Source organism: Anabrus simplex, chromosome 2 (genome assembly GCF_040414725.1).
Source record: "Anabrus simplex isolate iqAnaSimp1 chromosome 2, ASM4041472v1, whole genome shotgun sequence".
In the NCBI taxonomy this organism is placed as follows: Eukaryota; Metazoa; Arthropoda; class Insecta; order Orthoptera; family Tettigoniidae; genus Anabrus; species Anabrus simplex.
In genome coordinates, this window is record NC_090266.1 from 138,173,450 (window position 1) to 138,192,449 (window position 19,000).

The 19,000-nt window shown below is 38.9% G+C and overlaps 1 protein-coding gene across 3 annotated transcripts in view; it reads right to left on the reverse strand.

Annotated features, from left to right (window-relative positions):
* Window positions 1-19,000, reverse strand: part of LOC136862706 (b(0,+)-type amino acid transporter 1) — a 453,749-nt gene that overhangs the window by 31,832 nt on the left and 402,917 nt on the right. For all 3 annotated transcript variants that reach the window (XM_068226490.1, XM_068226491.1, XM_068226489.1), the window contains one exon: window positions 18,161-18,329. In XM_068226490.1, coding sequence (XP_068082591.1) covers window positions 18,161-18,329 — 169 coding nt within the window. The remainder of the gene's footprint in view (window positions 1-18,160; window positions 18,330-19,000) is intronic.

Genomic DNA, 19,000 nt, shown 5'->3' on the forward strand with positions numbered 1-19,000 from the left:
GTCCATCATATGTTTTCCCATAACTGAAAATATATTATATTTGCATGAATTTACATGTTCTAAGTACCTCGTGTCAAAGTTTCTGTCCGATATAGATGGACGGACAGCTACTACATTTAAGTACATAAACACCTGATCTATAGATTTTTTAATTATTATCATTAATTGAGTTTGTGTTGTGTAAAATTGATGGATTATTAGTGTTTGTTTTAAAATATTTTTTTATATCATGCTTTTCGGAAATGTATTAAATCTGGTGTATCTGTGGATTAGTAAATGTGAAAGTGGAAAATAAGGTTGTTACCGTAGTTTTTTCTTCTTTAGTGAGAGTAGCGGAAAGTCGATGTCTGACTTTATTTATTATTCCTTCAATGAAATGTTTATTATATCCATTTGTCTTGGCTATGTTTCTGATGGTGTTTAATTCATGTATAAGATCTTTTTTGACATTGTGATATGGAATGCACGATGAACCATGCTGTAGTATGCAACACGTTTTTAGACTTTTGGACGTAAAGAGTCTTGATGTATGGTGTTTATGGTTTGTGTAGGTTTTCTATAAATTTTGTAGCTAAGGAAATTTTTCACTTTTAATAATCCACACATCCATCAGATTTCCAACATTTTCAAAAAAAATGATATATAAGTATCTTTTAAAACAGACAATAATAATCCATCAACTTCACACAACACAAACTCAATTAATAATAAAAAATATATAGATCAGGTGTTTATATGCTTAAATGTAGTAGCTGTCCGTCCAATATCCACCAAACAGGTAGAATATTTGACACGAGGTACTTAAAACATGTAAATTCATGTAAATATATTTTCAGCTATTGAAAAACATATGATAGACTCAAACCATAAATTCACAAATATTGATCAGAATTTAAAAATCTTAAAAATGGTTAATAAGGGGTCTCTGACCAATATCTCTGAGAATTGTTTCACCCACCCGGATCATTTCTTTAATCCCAGTTTCAACCTTAACGAAATATCTAAAAAACAAACCCTTTATTTGATCTATTAATTCCCCCAGCCCCACTTTACGCAATTTTTATTTTATGTATATTTTTATGTTTTTTATTTTTATGATTTCAATGATTTTTATTATTTTTCCCTCCATGGTTGTTTCTGTCATGTTGGGAACAAATGAACATCTCAACTCTTTCCTATCAACATCATTCTGTTCATACTTGTTTCAGCTGAGCTGAGTTCTTGAAGATTCCTCAAGTGCTGGTATTTTAAGTAGGAGCTTCTTCAATGATGCATATTGGAAACAAATGGACACCTCAACACTTTCCCATCAACATGATTGTGTTCACACTTGTTTCATCTGAGCTGAGTTCTAGAAGATTCCTCTAGTGCTGATATTTTAGTGTTTCACCTGGTCTTCCGTGAGGTGCAGTCTTACAATTGGAGGAAAGCTGAGAGGTTGCACAGGACATGTGATTGTGATGAGTGTTTTAAAAATCTTTACTTGCCTTGAATTTCATGCTTGCTTTATTTATTTATTTGTTTGTTTGTTTGTTTGTTTGTTTGTTTGTTTGTTTGTTTGTTTGTTTATACTGATGATGCTCTCTGGTAAGACCGAAACTAGTTTCAATAAATACATGTAACATTTTTAAGGTTAAAGAAACAATTTCGAATAGATGGAAACCTTTAGCTTTTTTTACACTATATTGCTTTTCAGTATGTATTAATATGAAATTTGTTACTTATGATTTCTTTGATTCCTCACATACAACCTGTTTGCTATATAATACCAAAATGGTCCAGGTAGAGTGGATAGTAATGCATTAGATAAAAAATACTCGTACTGTAAAATATAGGAAGGTGGAGATTTCTTCTTTTGATACCAATAGCCTATATACCAGAATGTATGAACTATGTTTTTCATAGTTCTTCAAATACTTCAGAGCGATGGACATAGAAAATTCTTGGTAGTAAATTGGAAATATTTTGTAAAATCAAATTCTAGTTTTTATTTACAGTAATTTAAATCTTGGAAAATCAAAATTGCCTTTTCCTCATATACAGATTACAAACAACTTTTATATCCTGATCAAGTTAACTGATCCGAAAGCAACTTTACCAAACTGCAAGGTAGTTTGTGTCGATAAAGGAGGTCTTGTGGTTGCAGTGAACTTGTGGTTAGTGCACAGTTACTGGCAACGGAAGTTCGATACCAACGATGTGCAAGTAATTTTACAGATTTGTGATGTCGGTGTAGCATGCCTGTCTCTTAACGGGATGACTCAAGTGTGATTATTGGGGAGTTCAGGGGTTTTCAATTGTGAACTGAGGGCTGTTTAGGTGTATACTCCGTCTCGTGAGACCAATTAAGGAATCTTCTAAAATGAGAGCAGATACAGATGAGGATGCCACTACACTGATCACATGACCGTCAAATATCTGCACGCCGCCTGGGTGAGCAGACGAGGCTCTTAATGATTTGTATACCGGGCGAGTTGGCCGTGCGTGTAGAGGCGCGCGGCTGTGAGCTTGCATCCGGGAGATAGTAGGTTCGAATCCCACTATCGGCAGCCCTGAAGATGGTTTTCCGTGGTTTCCCATTTTCACACCAGGCAAATGCTGGGGCTGTACCTTAATTAAGGCCACGGCCGCTTCCTTCCAACTCCTAGGCCTTTCCTATCCCATCGTCGCCATAAGACCTATCTGTGTCGGTGCGACGTAAAGCCCCTAGCAAAAAAAAAGATTTGTATGTTCTACAAGGGTTTGAGTCAAGAGGTACAATCTTATTCCAAATGCAGTAAGAACACAAAATGTGAACTTGAGGATTCATAGTTCCTCCTCGTGTGACCATGAAGTGAATCCCTACTCTGTTTAGTACTTTCTGGCTTATTTTCTTCTCTACAGTTGATTGATTCCAGCCAAGTGCTGGTTCGGGGGGTGTCAAAGGTAAGAGCCTGCTAGCTCTTAAAGCATGTCGCAGAACCTTTGAACAATGGGTAATGAATGATTACCGATAATTATTGGAACAAATATTTCAGGGAAAAATTTAAATCCCTCATAGGAATTCTCCCATCCCCACTCTGTTCAAAACGTATATTTCATGTGCAGTTACCAAGATTTGAATCAGTGACTGAAAGCTGATGTAGAACTATCCAAGACATGGAGGGGTCACAGATCAGTTATAGTTGAAATTGTTCAAAATGAAATTAATATAAGGTTCCTTATGTTTCTGTGTTACCTCTCCCATATCCTTACAAGGTCTTTTCTTTCTAATATACTGGGTAATTTAATTCCTTTGACAGATGTTTCCTATCTGTTTTGTAATTCCATTGCATGCAGGAACATGTTTTAAGGAAATCGTACAACTGGTCTGCACTGAATTTAATGTTAAAACACTTCTTTATACAGCTTACATCACATCATAGGTACTTTACAAAATCATAGCGGCCATTACTACCTTCAATTGTTTTTTTCTTAAGTGTCCAGAAGGTGGAACTGCCGGCAAAAGGCCGACAGTCTCGACAGCAAAGTCTGACGTATCATACTCCCACCTTTTTTTAAATGGCGCCCGGTAATGACGACGTAGTGTTTTATCCTCCGAGTAATTTAACTGTAAAATGTGACGAAAAGTGCGGAAAATGTCGAAGATTAGTGAAAAATGGAATGTTGTAATGTTGTGTGATTCATGTGATCGATGGTGGCATTATAAGTGCGGAAATTGCCCTAGAGACGTAAAAACTAATGAAAATGTTGACTGGATTTGTGAGCAGTGTTCGGAATGTAGTTGGCGACGGCGTTGACGATGAAGCACCGAAAACAATCGATGAGGAATATAAAAGTGCATTAGAAATTATAAACATTCTACAAAAGGACAATGAGACTCTTAAAATTGAAAATCAAGAATTAAATGAAAGACTGCGATCGCTAGAATTTGGGACTGACCATTCTTCGAGTGATATACCGGTACCAGTAACAAACTCGAGCACGTGGTGTCAAGTAGTTCATGGATGGCCGGCTAAGAGGAAATCTACAACCGAATTTCCGTTAATAAACATCAGAAATAGGTTTTCTGCCCTAAATAATTTAATTCTGGAAGAAAGTGATCGCGCGCGTGATACCAAATCATCGCGATCCGTTGCCGTGCCGACGTTAAAATTTAGGCGTAGATTTCAGATTCAAGACCCAGTTAGGCCTAAATCAGCAAAGGTAGCTGTGTTTGGTGATAGCCAAGGAAGGGGAATTGCGGGAGTTATAAACGACGAGAATATAGCAGCGACCGGTGAAATATATCCAGGAGCTTCTATCAGCAGTGTCCTGGAAAACGTAGAAGAAGCAACGAGGAACTTCGGGAGCGGCGATGCAGTGCTTATCATCGGTGGGACGAACGACGTAGCTCACGACGACGCCAAGAATGTAAGATCACAACTTAAACATACACTAGGGAAGCTGACCCACACTAACGTCTTTGTAGTGAACGTGCCCCTCAGGCATGATTTGATTAGAGACTCGTGTGTGAACATTGAAGTGGACATGGTCAATACAGATATTGTTAAAATTTGTAAACATTTTCGGAATACTCAGGTTATTGAATGCAGCAATTTTGAGAGATACTGTTATACAAAACATGGCCTCCATTTAAACAATTCAGGTAAACGAAAGATAGCAAATATTGTTCTAGATTTTATTAATCTTAAGATATGTACTGTAAAACAGGCAACTCCCTTGAGTTATAATTCTGACCAGGAAAACTAGTAGAAAGAGCCAGCTGTACTCAGGAAACTCAGGAAAGTAAAGAATTTCAACTTACCCAATTGCAACAGACAAGTTTTAGGGAGGAAGGGGGTCTGAGATTGCACTTGGTAAACTGTCAAAGTGTAGTAAATAAACAATTAAAATTCGGTACATTGATGGAATCTTATGAGACTGATGTGGTGATAGGAGTGGAATCGTGGTTGAGAGAAGGGCTGAGTAATAGAGAAGTATTTCCAGAAGGGTACACAGTCTATTGTAGAGACCGAGGAGATAAAAAGGGAGGCGAGGTGTTTATTCTGGTGAAGGAAACTTATTGTTCACATGAATTGTTTACCGATGAAAGGGATGAAATATTAGGGATAAAATTAGTTTGTGATAATATGAAGGAGGTGGGAATTATAGGAACTTACAGGCCTGGAAGAGAGGAAAGAGACATGGAAATATTTGAGAAAATAATAGATTATACTCATAAAAACAATAATAATGATATGGTAATAATTGGGGGAGATCTAAATTTGCCTGAAGTTGAATGGAATGGAGCTGCAAGTGAAGCCCATGAACAGAAACTGGTAAATAAGTTAACTTGGGAGGGAGGATTTACACAAGTAGTACAAGAACCGACTCATCTCAATAACTCATTAGATGTATTCTTGGTTAAACCATGGGAAATTGTTAATAAAACTGAGGTAATTGAAGGAATAGGAGATCATAAGGCTGTAATGATGGACCAAAAAGGCTTAATAAGAGGGTTACAAAAGACAAGAAATTGTACAGAAAAACTAAAGTTGATGAATTTGGGACTTACCTTAAATCACAATCCAGTTGTTGGATAATTGAAGGGAGTAATGTGGACACACTTTGGGCTAAATTTAAAGGAATCATTTTGGAAGGAGAGAAGAGATTTGTGCCTGTTAAGAAGGGTAAAATGACCTCAGACCCTGTTTATTATACAAGGGAAATAAGAAAATGTAGAATAGTAAACTGGAAAATCAAAGAGGGTAGGGAGAGTAGAGAAACTAGAAAACAGCTAATGAGGGAACTGATTAGAGTGAAAAAGGAAGCAAAAGAGAATTGTATGAATGGCATACTTCAAGAGGGTAATGATCACAAAGTGAAATGGAAAAAAACTGTATTCATTTATCAGGAATCAAAAAAGGAAAAGGAATCCAAATTCCTACAATGGTGGGAGAAGGGGGTGAACACTATTTAACAGATACTGAAAAAGCAAACCTATTTAGTAGGGAATTCAGAGATTCAGTATATGATTGTCAGGCGTTGGAAACAGTAACAGAAGATAGAGAGGGAGAGAGACAGAGGGAAACAAGAAGGTTCTCATTCACAAATGAAGATATTTTCAGAGAAATCCAACTGCTTCAGCAAGGAAAAGCAGCAGGAATTGATCAAATTACTGGGGAGGTATTAAAGACAATGGGGTGATACATAGTGCCTTATTTAAAATTTCTCTTTGACTATGTCATAAATAATAGTGTAATACCAAAGAAATGGAAGGAATCTATAATAATACCAATTTATAAAGGAAAGGGTGATAAAAGGAAACCAGAGAACTACAGACCAATCAGCCTGACCAGTATAGTTTGTAAAATACTGGAGAGTTTAATAGCAAAGTACATCACAGGGATATGTGATGATAAAAATTGGTTCATGAGGAGCCAGTATGGATTTAGAAAGAAATTTTCTTGTGAGGCACAACTGGTGGGATTTCAGCAGGACATATCAGATCAATTGGATTCAGGAGGTCAGTTAGATTGCATAGCCATAGATCTTTCCAAATCCTTTGATAGAGTGGAACATGGAATATTATTAAAGAAATTGGAGGGAATAGGATCGGACGTAAGGGTTACACATTGGATAAAAGCATTTCTAAATTCAAGGGTTCAGAAAGTCAAAGTAGGAAATAATGTATTGCAGGAAGAGAAAGTTTGGAAGGGAATTGCACAGGGTAGTATAATCGGTCCGTTACTTTTCTTAATATACGTAAATGATTTAGGGAACAATATAACATCAAAAATAAGATTGTATGCAGATGACATAATTGTTTATAGGGAAATAAATAACATTGAGGATTGTTCAGAATTACAAAGGGACCTTGAAAGTATCCAACAATGGGTTGAAGAAAATAATATGAAGGTTAATGGAGGCAAATCAACTGTTACAACTTTTACAAACAGGAGCTTTAAAACTGAATTTGAATATACTTTGGATGAGGTAGTTATCCCAAAAGATGGCAAGTGCAAATGCTTAGGTGTGAGATTTGAAAGTAATTTGCACTGGAAGGGTCATGTTGATGACATCGTTGGGAAAGCATACAGATGAGGCTACTTAAAGGATGCAATAAAGAATTAAAAGGAAAAAGTTACTTAAGTATGGTTCGTCCATTATTGGAATATGCAAACAGTGCTTGGGATCCTCACCAAGAATACCTAATAAAAGAAACAGTGTGCAGAGGAAAGCAGCAAGATTTGTAACAGGCGATTTCAGGAGAAAGAGTAGTGTATCAGAAATATTAAAGGAACTTGGGTGGGAAACTTTAAGTAAGAGAAGGGAGAAAACTAGACTTATAGGATTATATAGAGCCTATACAGGAGAAGCATGGGGGGATATCCGTGAGAGGCTTCAGTTGGAAAATAATTATATCCGCAGGACAGACCACAAATATAAAATTAGAAGGAATTTTAGCAGAAGCGATTGGGGTAAATTTTCATTCATTGGGAAGGGTGTGAAGGAGTGGAACAATTTACCAGGGGTACTGTTTGATCCTTTTCCAAAATCTGTACAGATATTCAAGAAGAGAATAAACAACAACAGAAAAAATAAATGAAGTGTTAGAGGGCATTCGACCAGTGCAGGTTATTGTAAAAAAAAGAAAAAAATGTGTGTGATTAAATTAATTCCATCCCCTGGTCTAAGGAGTTGGACAGCCAAAGTAGGGGACTGCCTGTAGGTGTGAAGTACAGCGGGGACTTCGAGGGCCCTGGGACCGCTACGGTAGCTGTGAAGGCCCTTCAGGAACTCTGAAAATTGGTGGCAAAAGGGGTATGGTTAAGACGCAGCAGGTCGTTATGCTACTAAGGTTCCAGAATGGGTTAAAAAAGTAAATAAATGCAGTGTAAAGTGTAATCTTATACCAGTTGTATAGTATCATTTGAAGTAATTCCACATACTGTATATCAGATGGCCGTGCGCGTAGTGGCGCGCGGCTGTGAGCTTGCATCCGGGAGATAGTAGGTTCGAATCCCACTATCGGCAGCCCTGAAGATGGTTTTCCGTGGTTTCCCATTTTCACACCAGGCAAACGCTGGGGCTGTACCTTAATTAAGGCCACGGCCGCTTCCTTCCAACTCCTAGGCCTTTCCTATCCCATCGTCGCCATGAGACCTATCTGTGTCGGTGCGACGTAAAGCCCCTAGCAAAAAAACGTTTATCAGATGACTATATTTTTAAGTAGTACAGGACGTGATATAAGTAGAATTTTGTAAGCAATATAAATTTATTAAGGATGAGCTGTGTGTTTAATAGAAAAAAATTGTTAGCGTAAATTGTATTGTATTATAGGAAAATTTTCTTCTAATGTTAATTTAATATTTAGTGCTTGACAATGTATTTTAGTGTACCATTTGCCACCCAGGTAGACACCTCATTTGCAAATAAAGAGATTTTGATTTTGAATACAAACCTACTGCTTACAAGGCAAGTCTGTCAGGAACTCTCATCGCCCGACCACTTCGAGTAACAACTGGATCGCCACTGTTGTCATACTTTGATATACCTGAAGAATTACAGTTTCTAGAGAGTACAATCGGGTCAGCAGAAGACACTTCCAACGGATAAATCCGTTGTATTGGAAGTAATAACTCGCCTTGACCAGTTCTGGGTTTCACTGTTCTGACGACACCATCCTTACCTGGTATAACTTCAATTATGTATCCCAATGGCTAGTCTATACGCTTGAGATTGTCACACACAATCAACACAACGTCCCCCACAGCTACAGCACCAACTGCCCCAAATATTCACTTCTGAATCTTTACCTCAAATCTCTTTTCAAAGTTTGTCAGTACCTACGTATATACCTCCTTTTGAGGCTCTGTGTGTCTATCGTATCGAAATCAGGAACACCAATCTCCCTTATATCTTGCAGGCATAAAAAATGGGAGAGAGGCACTAGTTCAGAACCTTCTTCCATGATATAAGTCAAAAGTCGAGAATTCATCAAACTCTCGCAGTCACATAACGTAGTCACCATCTCCTCGTAAGAAGGACATGACCTACCCAACATCCTCTTCAATAAATCTTTGAGAAGGCGTTTCAAGCGCTCCCACCATCCATCCCACCAAGGTGGTGCAGTGGAGGGATTAAAACGCCATTCAATGCGCCTAGCTGTGCTGTACTTAGATATATCCTCCCAGTTCAGAGTTCGAATCAAATTAGAAGCCCCGGAGAAGTTCGTCCCATTGTCACTGTAGATAACAGAACATCTTCCTCTGCGAGCCCCAAATCGACGGAGTGCTTGCAAGAATGCTTCTGTCGAGACTGATGATACCACTTCCAGATGGGCAGCTCTAAACATTGCTCAAGTAAAGAGAGAGACCCACATTTTAATTCCACCTTGTAGATATAAGGGCCCAGTTAATTCCAGTCCAACAATTTCGAACACGGCAGCATCCCGTACTCGATGGATGGAAGTGGAGGTGAAATAACTTCAAAATATCTTTCACTGTGTCTCTTGCATATGACGCACTTGGACAAAACCGACCTGATAGCTTTCCGACCGTTCAAAATACAATAGCGTCCCCTGAGGTTATTTAGCAGCATTTGCAATCCTACGTGTCCTTGTATCTTGTGTTCCGTCATGATTAACCTCTTCTCTACCTCGTGTTGTGATGGAAGTACTGCAGGCTGACGAAAGTCTTCATGGTCAACTCGATAGGTGATCTTAGTTTTCAGCCTAATTATTCCTTCATGGTCTTGAAATACTCTGAGCGTTCGCAGTCTGTCGTCCCTCAACCCAGAAAAGGAGTCCTCTTGAATAAACCGAACAACTCTTCTCTCTGCTGTGGCATACTCTTCCACAGTTAATTCACTTCTCTGACGCAGATCTGTAGGTAAACGGCTATTACGTATAAACCTTAGCAACCACCCTAACATGCGGACAATTCTTACAAAATTCAAGAAGTATTCGAAATACCAGTCTTCTTGATTCTCCGAAGCCAAACAGTTAACATTCACAACAGCTGAGGATCTAACCTTTTCCATGTTGATCTCACCTTCTTTAGGATCATCATTGCGAGCAAACCACTTTTCTGGTGGTTCCTTCAACCATGCAGGTCCCTTCCACCATCTAGAAGCAAGTAATTATTTATCTTTACAGCCTCTGGAAGGTAAATCTGCAGGATTAAGTTCCCCTGGGACATACTTCCAAGATTCAGAGTAAGTTATGTTCCTAATTTCATCAACTCGATTTCTGACAACGACTGTCCATTTGTCTCCCGTGGTAATCCACGCAATTACTGTAATAGAATCGCTCCAGAACAAAGTCTTCACATTTTTCCATCCTAATCCGTCCAGAATTGACTTCGCAAGCCTTGCTCCTATAGTTGCAACCATACGCTCCAAACGAGGCATAGCAGTCTCCTTTATAGGAGAGACTTGTGTCTTGGCCACCAACAGATGAAGTTGAACATTCTCGCTTGTCTCTACCCTGAAGAACACTGCTGCTGCATATGCCTTTTGACTGGCATCACAAAAGGTGTGTAAAACGCATTCCTCTATATTCACAGGTTTCTGTACCCATCGGGGATGCCAATTTCTTCTAATTGAGTGAGTTCTTCATACCACAACAGAAATTCTTTCTTGATAGTATTGTCAACTTCTGTATCCCAATCAAGTTCCATCCTCCACATTTTATGCAGGAGCAATTTAGGACACAACATAACAGGTCATCTAAAACCTATAGTGTCAAACACTTGTGAGAGATTGACAGGATTATTCTCTTCGTAATGGTGTCAAAATTGAAATCTCTAACCCAACTCATGTTAACTTTGAGTTCGTCACATTGTCGATTCCACAACAAACCCAGTACTGCAGAATAAGAGTTATCATAAGCACTCTGATACTTTTCACTTGACCATTCCCAACCCCTAAGCTCAAATTTGGCCGATTCTGACATGAATACATTGAGTTCAGCTTTAGTGTCCACACTAGAAGCAACATTATCAACATAAAAACTGTGCAGTAACTTTTCTTTAAGAGAATGATTGAATCCTCTTCTCTCAATAAGTGGTGTTCGATTACGGATCCTAAGAGGAAAGGACTACACTTTACACTAAAAACCACTCTTGCATGCCGGAATACCCTAACTTCCAGGTTTTCATAACAGTTCCACCATAAAAAACAGAGAAAATTCCTGTCTTCAGGGTGAATACCAATCTGTAAAAATGCTCGTTTAATATTAGCAACCACTCCTGTCTAGTGGTGATGTAAATGTAGAGTAGAAGGTAGAAAGAGGAAGGTTGAACATGGTCATGAGAGGGAAGCTAGACTGCCGTTTGGTTCCCTTCCAAGGATTTCTTGGAAAGACTGACGACAGTTTTACTAGCATCCGGGTTCATGCGAGAGACCGCCTGTTTCTGAGCTAGTCGGAGGAACTTCGATTTCTATCTCAATGACATCTGGTTGAATTTTCATTCAGCCTGTATAGCAGTAATACGATCGAAAGTCAACCACAATTTCTGGAAGAGTGTGTTGCTTAATAGCAGGTGTAAACGAAACAACTCTCGGGAGAGTGAGTTCAGTTCCTTACGAGTGTAATGCACTCTCTCGATCACAAGAGCCTCTCTAGCGCGTTGATATATTCTCCTGGCCTTCGGTGTATTCAACGTGTGCTTCAGCTTCACACAGTTGGGGTCTTAATATCGCTGTCGCTCCCTCTAAAATTCCCACTGAGGAGTTAATTACTTCCGTTGAGGCAGCCATCCACAAACTACCCACGGATGAGGCTGAGGAGTTAAGAGAGAAATGTGTGAGACTCATAAGGTCCGCTGTTGTACCCGCGCCCAATTTAACAAGAGACGAAAGGAGAGCTCTGAAGGAACTTAGAGATGATTCTGAACTGACCATTCTCTCAGCTGATATGGGTAATGCGACAGTGGTTATGGACACTGACGAGTATGTGAATAAGATGTCGGCTATATTATCAGAGCCTGTTTACAGACTGAGCTCACGTGACCCCACCACTCGTGTGTCTAACGCCACCGTGAAGCTCTTAAGGCAATCTTCAATTCCAAAAGAAGAGGCTAAACATCTGCTCCCGGGGGATGCAGTGCCACCTAGATTATATGGACTGCCTAAGATCCATAAAAAGATGTTCCCCTTAGACCTATTATTAGTGCGATAGGTTCTCCTACGTATGCTCTTGCTAAATACCTAAGCAAATTGCTTCAGCCACACATAGGACGTACAGAATCATACGTTTGGGATTCTTGGTATTTCGTCAAGAAGCTGTCAAACATAACCCTTCAAACTAATGCAATTTTGGAGAGTTTCGATGTGGAGTCCTTGTTCACCAAAGTGCCGATTGACTCTGTCATGTCTCTCATTGAACACCTGTCCCCTGAGGACATTAATAAGCTATTTTACCACTGCATGACATCCAGCTATTTCTTGTGGGATGGGAATTTTTACGAACAGACGGACGGAGTGACTACGGGAAGTCAACATTCGCCCGTAGTGGCTAATTTCTTTATGGAGCATTTGAGGAGGCGGCTGTTGCTTCGGCGCCCGTCAAACCTATGATATGGTGGAGGTATGTTGATGAATTTGTGGTCTGGACAGAAGGTCTTGAGAAACTTCATCTATTTCTAAACCACCTAAATCAGCAACATCCTGCAATTAAATTCACTATGGAGATTGAATCGGACGGATGCCTTCCTTTCTTGGATGTTCTAGTAAGAAAGAAACCGGACGGCTCCTTAGGACATACCGTCTATCGTAAGCCTACCCACACAAATCGCTATATTCATGCAGATTCTCACCACCATCCAGCACAAACACAAGGCATTCTCACGACACTCGCCAAGAGGGCGAGACAAATTTGTGAGCCATCAAATGTCCAGGTGGAGGTGGACACGCTCAAAGTCACGTTCAAGGGTAATGGTTACAGCGATTTGCAGATTCATAGAGCCCTGCATCCCAGAGAAACGACCACGCAAAGCTCACAGAAGGAAGAAGTGAAGGGAACTGCCTATTTCCCTTACATTCACAACACCACAAATCGAATTGCCAAGGTCCTCCGCAAACACAATATAAAAACCGTATTTGGCACCGCCACTAAAATTGCTCACAGTCTGAGTAAAACCAAGGACAAATTGTCTCCACTTTTACATCCTGGGGTATACGAAATTCCCTGTACTTGCGGTAAGGTATACATCGGCCAAACATGCCGGTCTATTGGTAGCCGTATCAAGGAACATGAACGTAATATTCGTCTCAACCAGCCGGACAAATCGGCAATAGCTGAGCACGCTCTATCGTCGGGTCATGATGTCATGTTACAGGATGCTCGAGCTCTTACCCACACTAGACACTACAGGTCCAGGATTATACGGGAAGCTGTGAAAATACGTAGAAATCCTTATAATTTCAACAGGGACACTGGCTATCAATTAAGTAATACCTGGTTGCAATCCATTAGGGATTTACGTAGGTAGTTCCCCTCCCTGTCCATTCACTATTGTTATTTTGTCTCGATGTTTTCCAAATTCGTACGTTCCTCATCGCCAAATGTTTCAGTCCAGGCTTGTGTCAATGTCATACACCTGTCTATGTCATATGTTACGTACACATGTTATGTGACCTTCTTAGACTGATTCTGATGGTTCGCTCAGCTTCCGCTTCGAACCCTAGCGCTGTGTCACGTCCAGTGAGCCATCTGGTGACGAATGAACGTACCATTTCCACTTCTATTGTAACGTTTTAAATTTCAAAAAGTCATTGTTTAAGAAGCCTTTCTCGTGGACAGTCGAGATTTTCTTCTGATGTCGCAGAACACAGTTCTCTGCGAAACGTAAAGAAATTTCACCTTATTTCCTTGACACGGCATAATCCCAATAGCCTATACAGCATCATGTCCATAAGTGCGGGCCGTGAAAGCATCAATAGCAACAGATCTGTCAACATAGTCGGTTATAAGGATAATATCCAGGGAGAGGTGGTGACTGATATGGGCGAAGTACTGAAATTTAATTTACAATCTGCTTTATATTGCACCGACACATACAGGTCTTTTGGCGACAATGGGATAGGAAAGGTCTAGGAGTAGAAAGGAAGCGACGATGGCCTTATCTATTGTTATTAATTTGTGCAGCAATTTCATCCCTGCATTCCCACTATATTTTACAATTTCAGGTCAATCAATCAATCCATAAATCAATCAATACTGATTGCATTTAGGGCAGTCGCCCAGGTGGCATATTCCCTATCTGTTGTTTTCCTAACCTTTTCTTAAATGATTTCAAGGAAATTGGAAATTTATCTAACATTTTCCTTGACAAATCAATCCAGTCCCTAATTCCTCTTCTTATAAAGGAATATCTGACTCAATTTGTCCTCTTGAATTCCAAATTTATCTCAATATTGTGATCTTTCCTGCCTCTAAAAGCTCCATTCTAGCCTATTCATGTACGAGTACTAATATTCCAACGAGCTAGAAAGAGGACTATAGAGTGGCTATTGGACCGCCATATTTGAATCTACTTGAAAGCCACGTCCGCCATATTGTAAGCGACCAAATCGAGTGGGCTTGTGATGAAGCAAGTACAGAGGCTGCGGGAATAAATACCGTTTCACAGTTTTCTTTATTAGGGAAGCACTCAAAGATGCGCAATGTCTGTTTAAAAGGACATTAAAAAATACAAGATACAGGCTACGTACTTACATATTGTATAAAGAAAGAAAATTAGCGCATTTTCACTAGTCCGATTTACAAAACAAATCACAAGACATCGCCAAAAATTTAGACCCACTTACAGGGAATGAAAATATAGAACAGAAAACCTTGAGCAAAGCAATATAACAACATCGAGAAATAATTCATATAACTTTAATAATAATAATAATAATAATAATAATAATAATAATAATAATAATAATAATAATAATAATAATAATAATAATAAATCCTGATATCTTTCCATTTACCTGGAATTGGCATTTTGTATGGATTTAGCCTAATTTTACGACCGGATGCCCTTCCTGACGACGCCAACCCTAGGTGGAGTGATGTATTTACTATTGCGTGCTTCTGTAGTGGTTTGTAGAATGTTCTGTTGTGTGTAGATGAAGAAGGTTATCCAGTCCCGGATCCAGAGGAATTAACTGTCGACTACCCGGTTAAAATGCTCAACCCGGTCGAATCTGGTGCCCTCTGAACCAAAGGCCAGCATGCTGATCATTCAGCCAAGAAGCCGGACACTAAACAACTTGGCAGGTTAGATCCTGGCTCAGTACGATAGTATTTAGGTGCTCAAATCCCTCAGAACTCCTGCGGGACAACATTCCCGCACCTCGGCTTATCCGAAAAAGTAGTTAGTAGGGCGTAAAACTAATAATAATTTACGAAAAATAAGTATTCTAGAGCCGTGGGGTACAAGGTTTGAAGTGAACAATGGTGTAATAAAGTATCCCTTAATAATAATAATAATAATAATAATAATAATAATAATAATAACATAAGAACAAGAATTTGTAGGATAAACTATTTGAAATAATTGCTAAAAAAGAGAACAGTTCTTCTTGTGATAATGATCTTAAATCACATAAGTTTCCTGAATAATTCACTTCGATTATCTTTGGAAGAAGATTATGGTAACGCCGATTTTTTATTTGCCTTATGTAGCACCCACTCAGACACGCCTTATAGCTACGATGGGATAGGAAAAGGCTAGGACTGCGAAGGAAGTGTCAGTGGCATTAAGGCACAGCAGCCCCCGTATTTGCCTGATGTGAAAATGGGAACCACGGAAAACCAGCTATCAGTGCTGTCGGCAGTGGGATTAGAACTCACTATATCCCGAATGCAAGCTAAGAGCTATATACCGCGAACCACGTAGACAACTCGCTCAGTAGTAGTGGTGATGTAGGACTGGAAGTCCTCATATTACTCCGTATCGTTGGCAAAGGGGATGAGGTGACTAGGAAATTCTAAATATTGTAGGTGTGGCGTTGGACAGCAGGCGTCTTGTAACATCGTTGTTCACTTTATATTTATTTTCAAAATGCTGGGGAAATGTGCTCTGTAGGATACAATGTAATAATAAATAGTGGTGTTGGTTTTTCGTCCTACCGACTACTTAGTACGGTTTTCGGAGAAGCTGAAGTGCCGGAGATTTGCCCCGGTGGAGTTCCCTTACGGGCCGGTAAATCTACTGACACAAAGGTAACCTATCTAAGCACCTTCAAATACCAAATACAAGAAAATAAAAGTAGGCCTAATGTACACGTGCTGGATTGTGCTACACAGGCAACGTAATTCTGCTAATCGCCCAAAACTGTGTACTTTAGTAAAAAAAGAATCTTATCTAAAATATGATATTTATTCTTCGTGTTTTCTCTACAATTTATGCAATTGCATGCCACACAAGTAGAGAGCATATTTTCTTCGATCTAATCTATTAGAAGTATCGCACCGTATGCGGAGAAATTATATGAATGGCGCTTAAACTATGGAGTCGCTATTTCGCCTTGGCACCACCCAGAGCACTGTAGCAGCCATGTTAGCCACTCTATAGTCCTCTTTCTAGCTCGTTGTAATATTCATATGATAATATAGTCGTAATATTGTCATTTACAAAAAGATACAAAAGGTGAAAGCTAGGAAAGCAGCTGGGATTGATTGATTGATTGATTGATTGATTGATTGATTGATTGATTGATTGATTGATTGATTGATTGATTGATTGATTGATTGATTGATTGATTGATTGATTGATTGATTTCTAGAGACATACGAAAGGCACTGTGTTGGGACATAATGCCGTATCTGAAACATATATTTTATTACTGTTTGCGTACAGAAGCTGTACCAAATGAATGGAGAGTTGCTATAGGAACCCCAGTGTTCAAAGGAAAGGGTGATGAGCATAAAGCAGATAATTAGAGGCCACAGCTTGATGTGTGTTGGTTGTGAGCTCTGGGAAAGCATACTTGCTGATTGCTTTTGACCCACTTGCAAAATGACTAAATGGCTTGATAGAAGGCAGTTCGGATTTTGGATGGTTATTCCAGTGAGTCTCATCTTGTAAGTTCATAGCAAGATATACCAGATACCCTATTTTGGATTCTGGAGACCAAATGGACAGTATCGCTGTCGATTTATCCAATGCTTTTATGGGGTAAGTCATGCGAGACTGCTGACGAAAATGAGTGGTATTAGACTGGACTAAATAGTGGTTCATTTGTATTACATTTTCTTAAATTATGACAAAAACAGCGATCACTTCAGTTTCTCTATAGAGCTCATCCGTTTTTATCAGTACCACATCTAGGATATTCTTTCCTCTAGTGGTCCCGTCACTTTCTGACTCAGCTTAACTTATTTACCATTTGTTGGTCATGTTTTCTGTCATTTACATTACCTTCCCAGTTAACATTTGGTAAATTGAGATCACACTACAGTAATGTTCCTTTCTGTGTCATTCCCCACATCATCAACATCAAGTTGCCTTATATGTTTAGAGATAAGTCTTCCACCTAGAATTTCATGTTTCTCATCCTTAAGGATTTCGTAGCTTACAAATTCATCTTTCAGCAGTATGAATACTCCTCCTGCTACCGTTCCTATCCTGTCTCTATGCCAAACACTCCAGTTCTGTGAGAAAATTTCCACTTCCATAATACTACTTCTCAGCCATGATCCAACTCCTATTACAATATCTGTTAAATATATATCCATTAAATTATTTAATTCTATTCTTTTAATTAATTTTAATTAAATTTAATTCTTTTAATTACAATTCTTTTACAGTTATTCACTGATACCCTCACTGGGATCACTATCTGAGGAAAACCCTTGAATCATTGTTATCATCCTTCAGCAATTAGCACTAAATGTGGAACACTTTAAAAATTGTATAGCCTGCAAAAAACTTCCTCATTACCATTAGTGAAATATGGTGCTAAATTATTTATTTGTCTACTTGATATATTCTCCCTGCCTTTACTGAAAATGTATGTGCTAGTAAGATTCAGTCTTATAAGTAAACACTGTGAATAATTGGTAATTGTCTCATAATGTGACTGAGTCACGATACGATTAAGTGTAAATGTAAACATTAGAGTGCATCGTACCAAAATCTTCATAAATTTAAATTAAATGGAAATAAATCAATTGTGAAAATTATTTGCAAAGACATACCCATGATCCTTGGCCTAATTTTGCGGTACACAAAGAAGTAGTATACCGCTACTCCGACAAGAATGAATCCAACTGCAAAGAAGTATCTTGGTGAGGAATCTGTTATCATTGGTACTACAGACAGGAAGAGTGCTACGAATATGATGAAGATCGGAATCAACAGTGGCACCTACAAGAAAAAGAAGTCAAAGGAAGCAACAATTCATAGTACTAGTTCACATAATATATACAAGGTGAGTCTCTCCTCAATGACAAATAAAAGATAAGATAAAGGAACTAAGATGGATAGTCTAATTTATTACCATTTCTGTACTACAACTTAATGCTGCTAAGCATCCAGACCTTCATGCGATGACACTAGAGCAACTGTCAGTCTTTAGGTAATGCACATAACATACGCAATTTAAACTTAATTGTGAATGGAGGTTGTGCTTTCTATACTGTAGTCTGCTGACAACTGAGCTCCATATAACAGTATCTACGCTGGGCTGGTTTGGAAATGTGATAGCAGTGGCTTGAAGTGACTTCCATTTGCATGCATGCAAGCTTGCGAGAGGCAGCGCAACATGATTCACGTTCGCCAACTTTGATAAATTGTAATTAGCAGACAGTAGTAGTGTTTTGAACCATACTTATTGACTTATTATCCTTCTTATCACTACCCCAGTCACCTCCTTGCATTTTGCCTTAAAGGGGCAGACTAACACTTTAGAAGCAGAATACAGTGATGTAAATGTTATATCTCCTTGACAGTTTTATAGTGGTCAAAATACACCTGTAGTGTACTGGTCACCGCTATTAGCTGCTGTCCTTGGCGGCCTGGGTTCGATTCCCAGTACT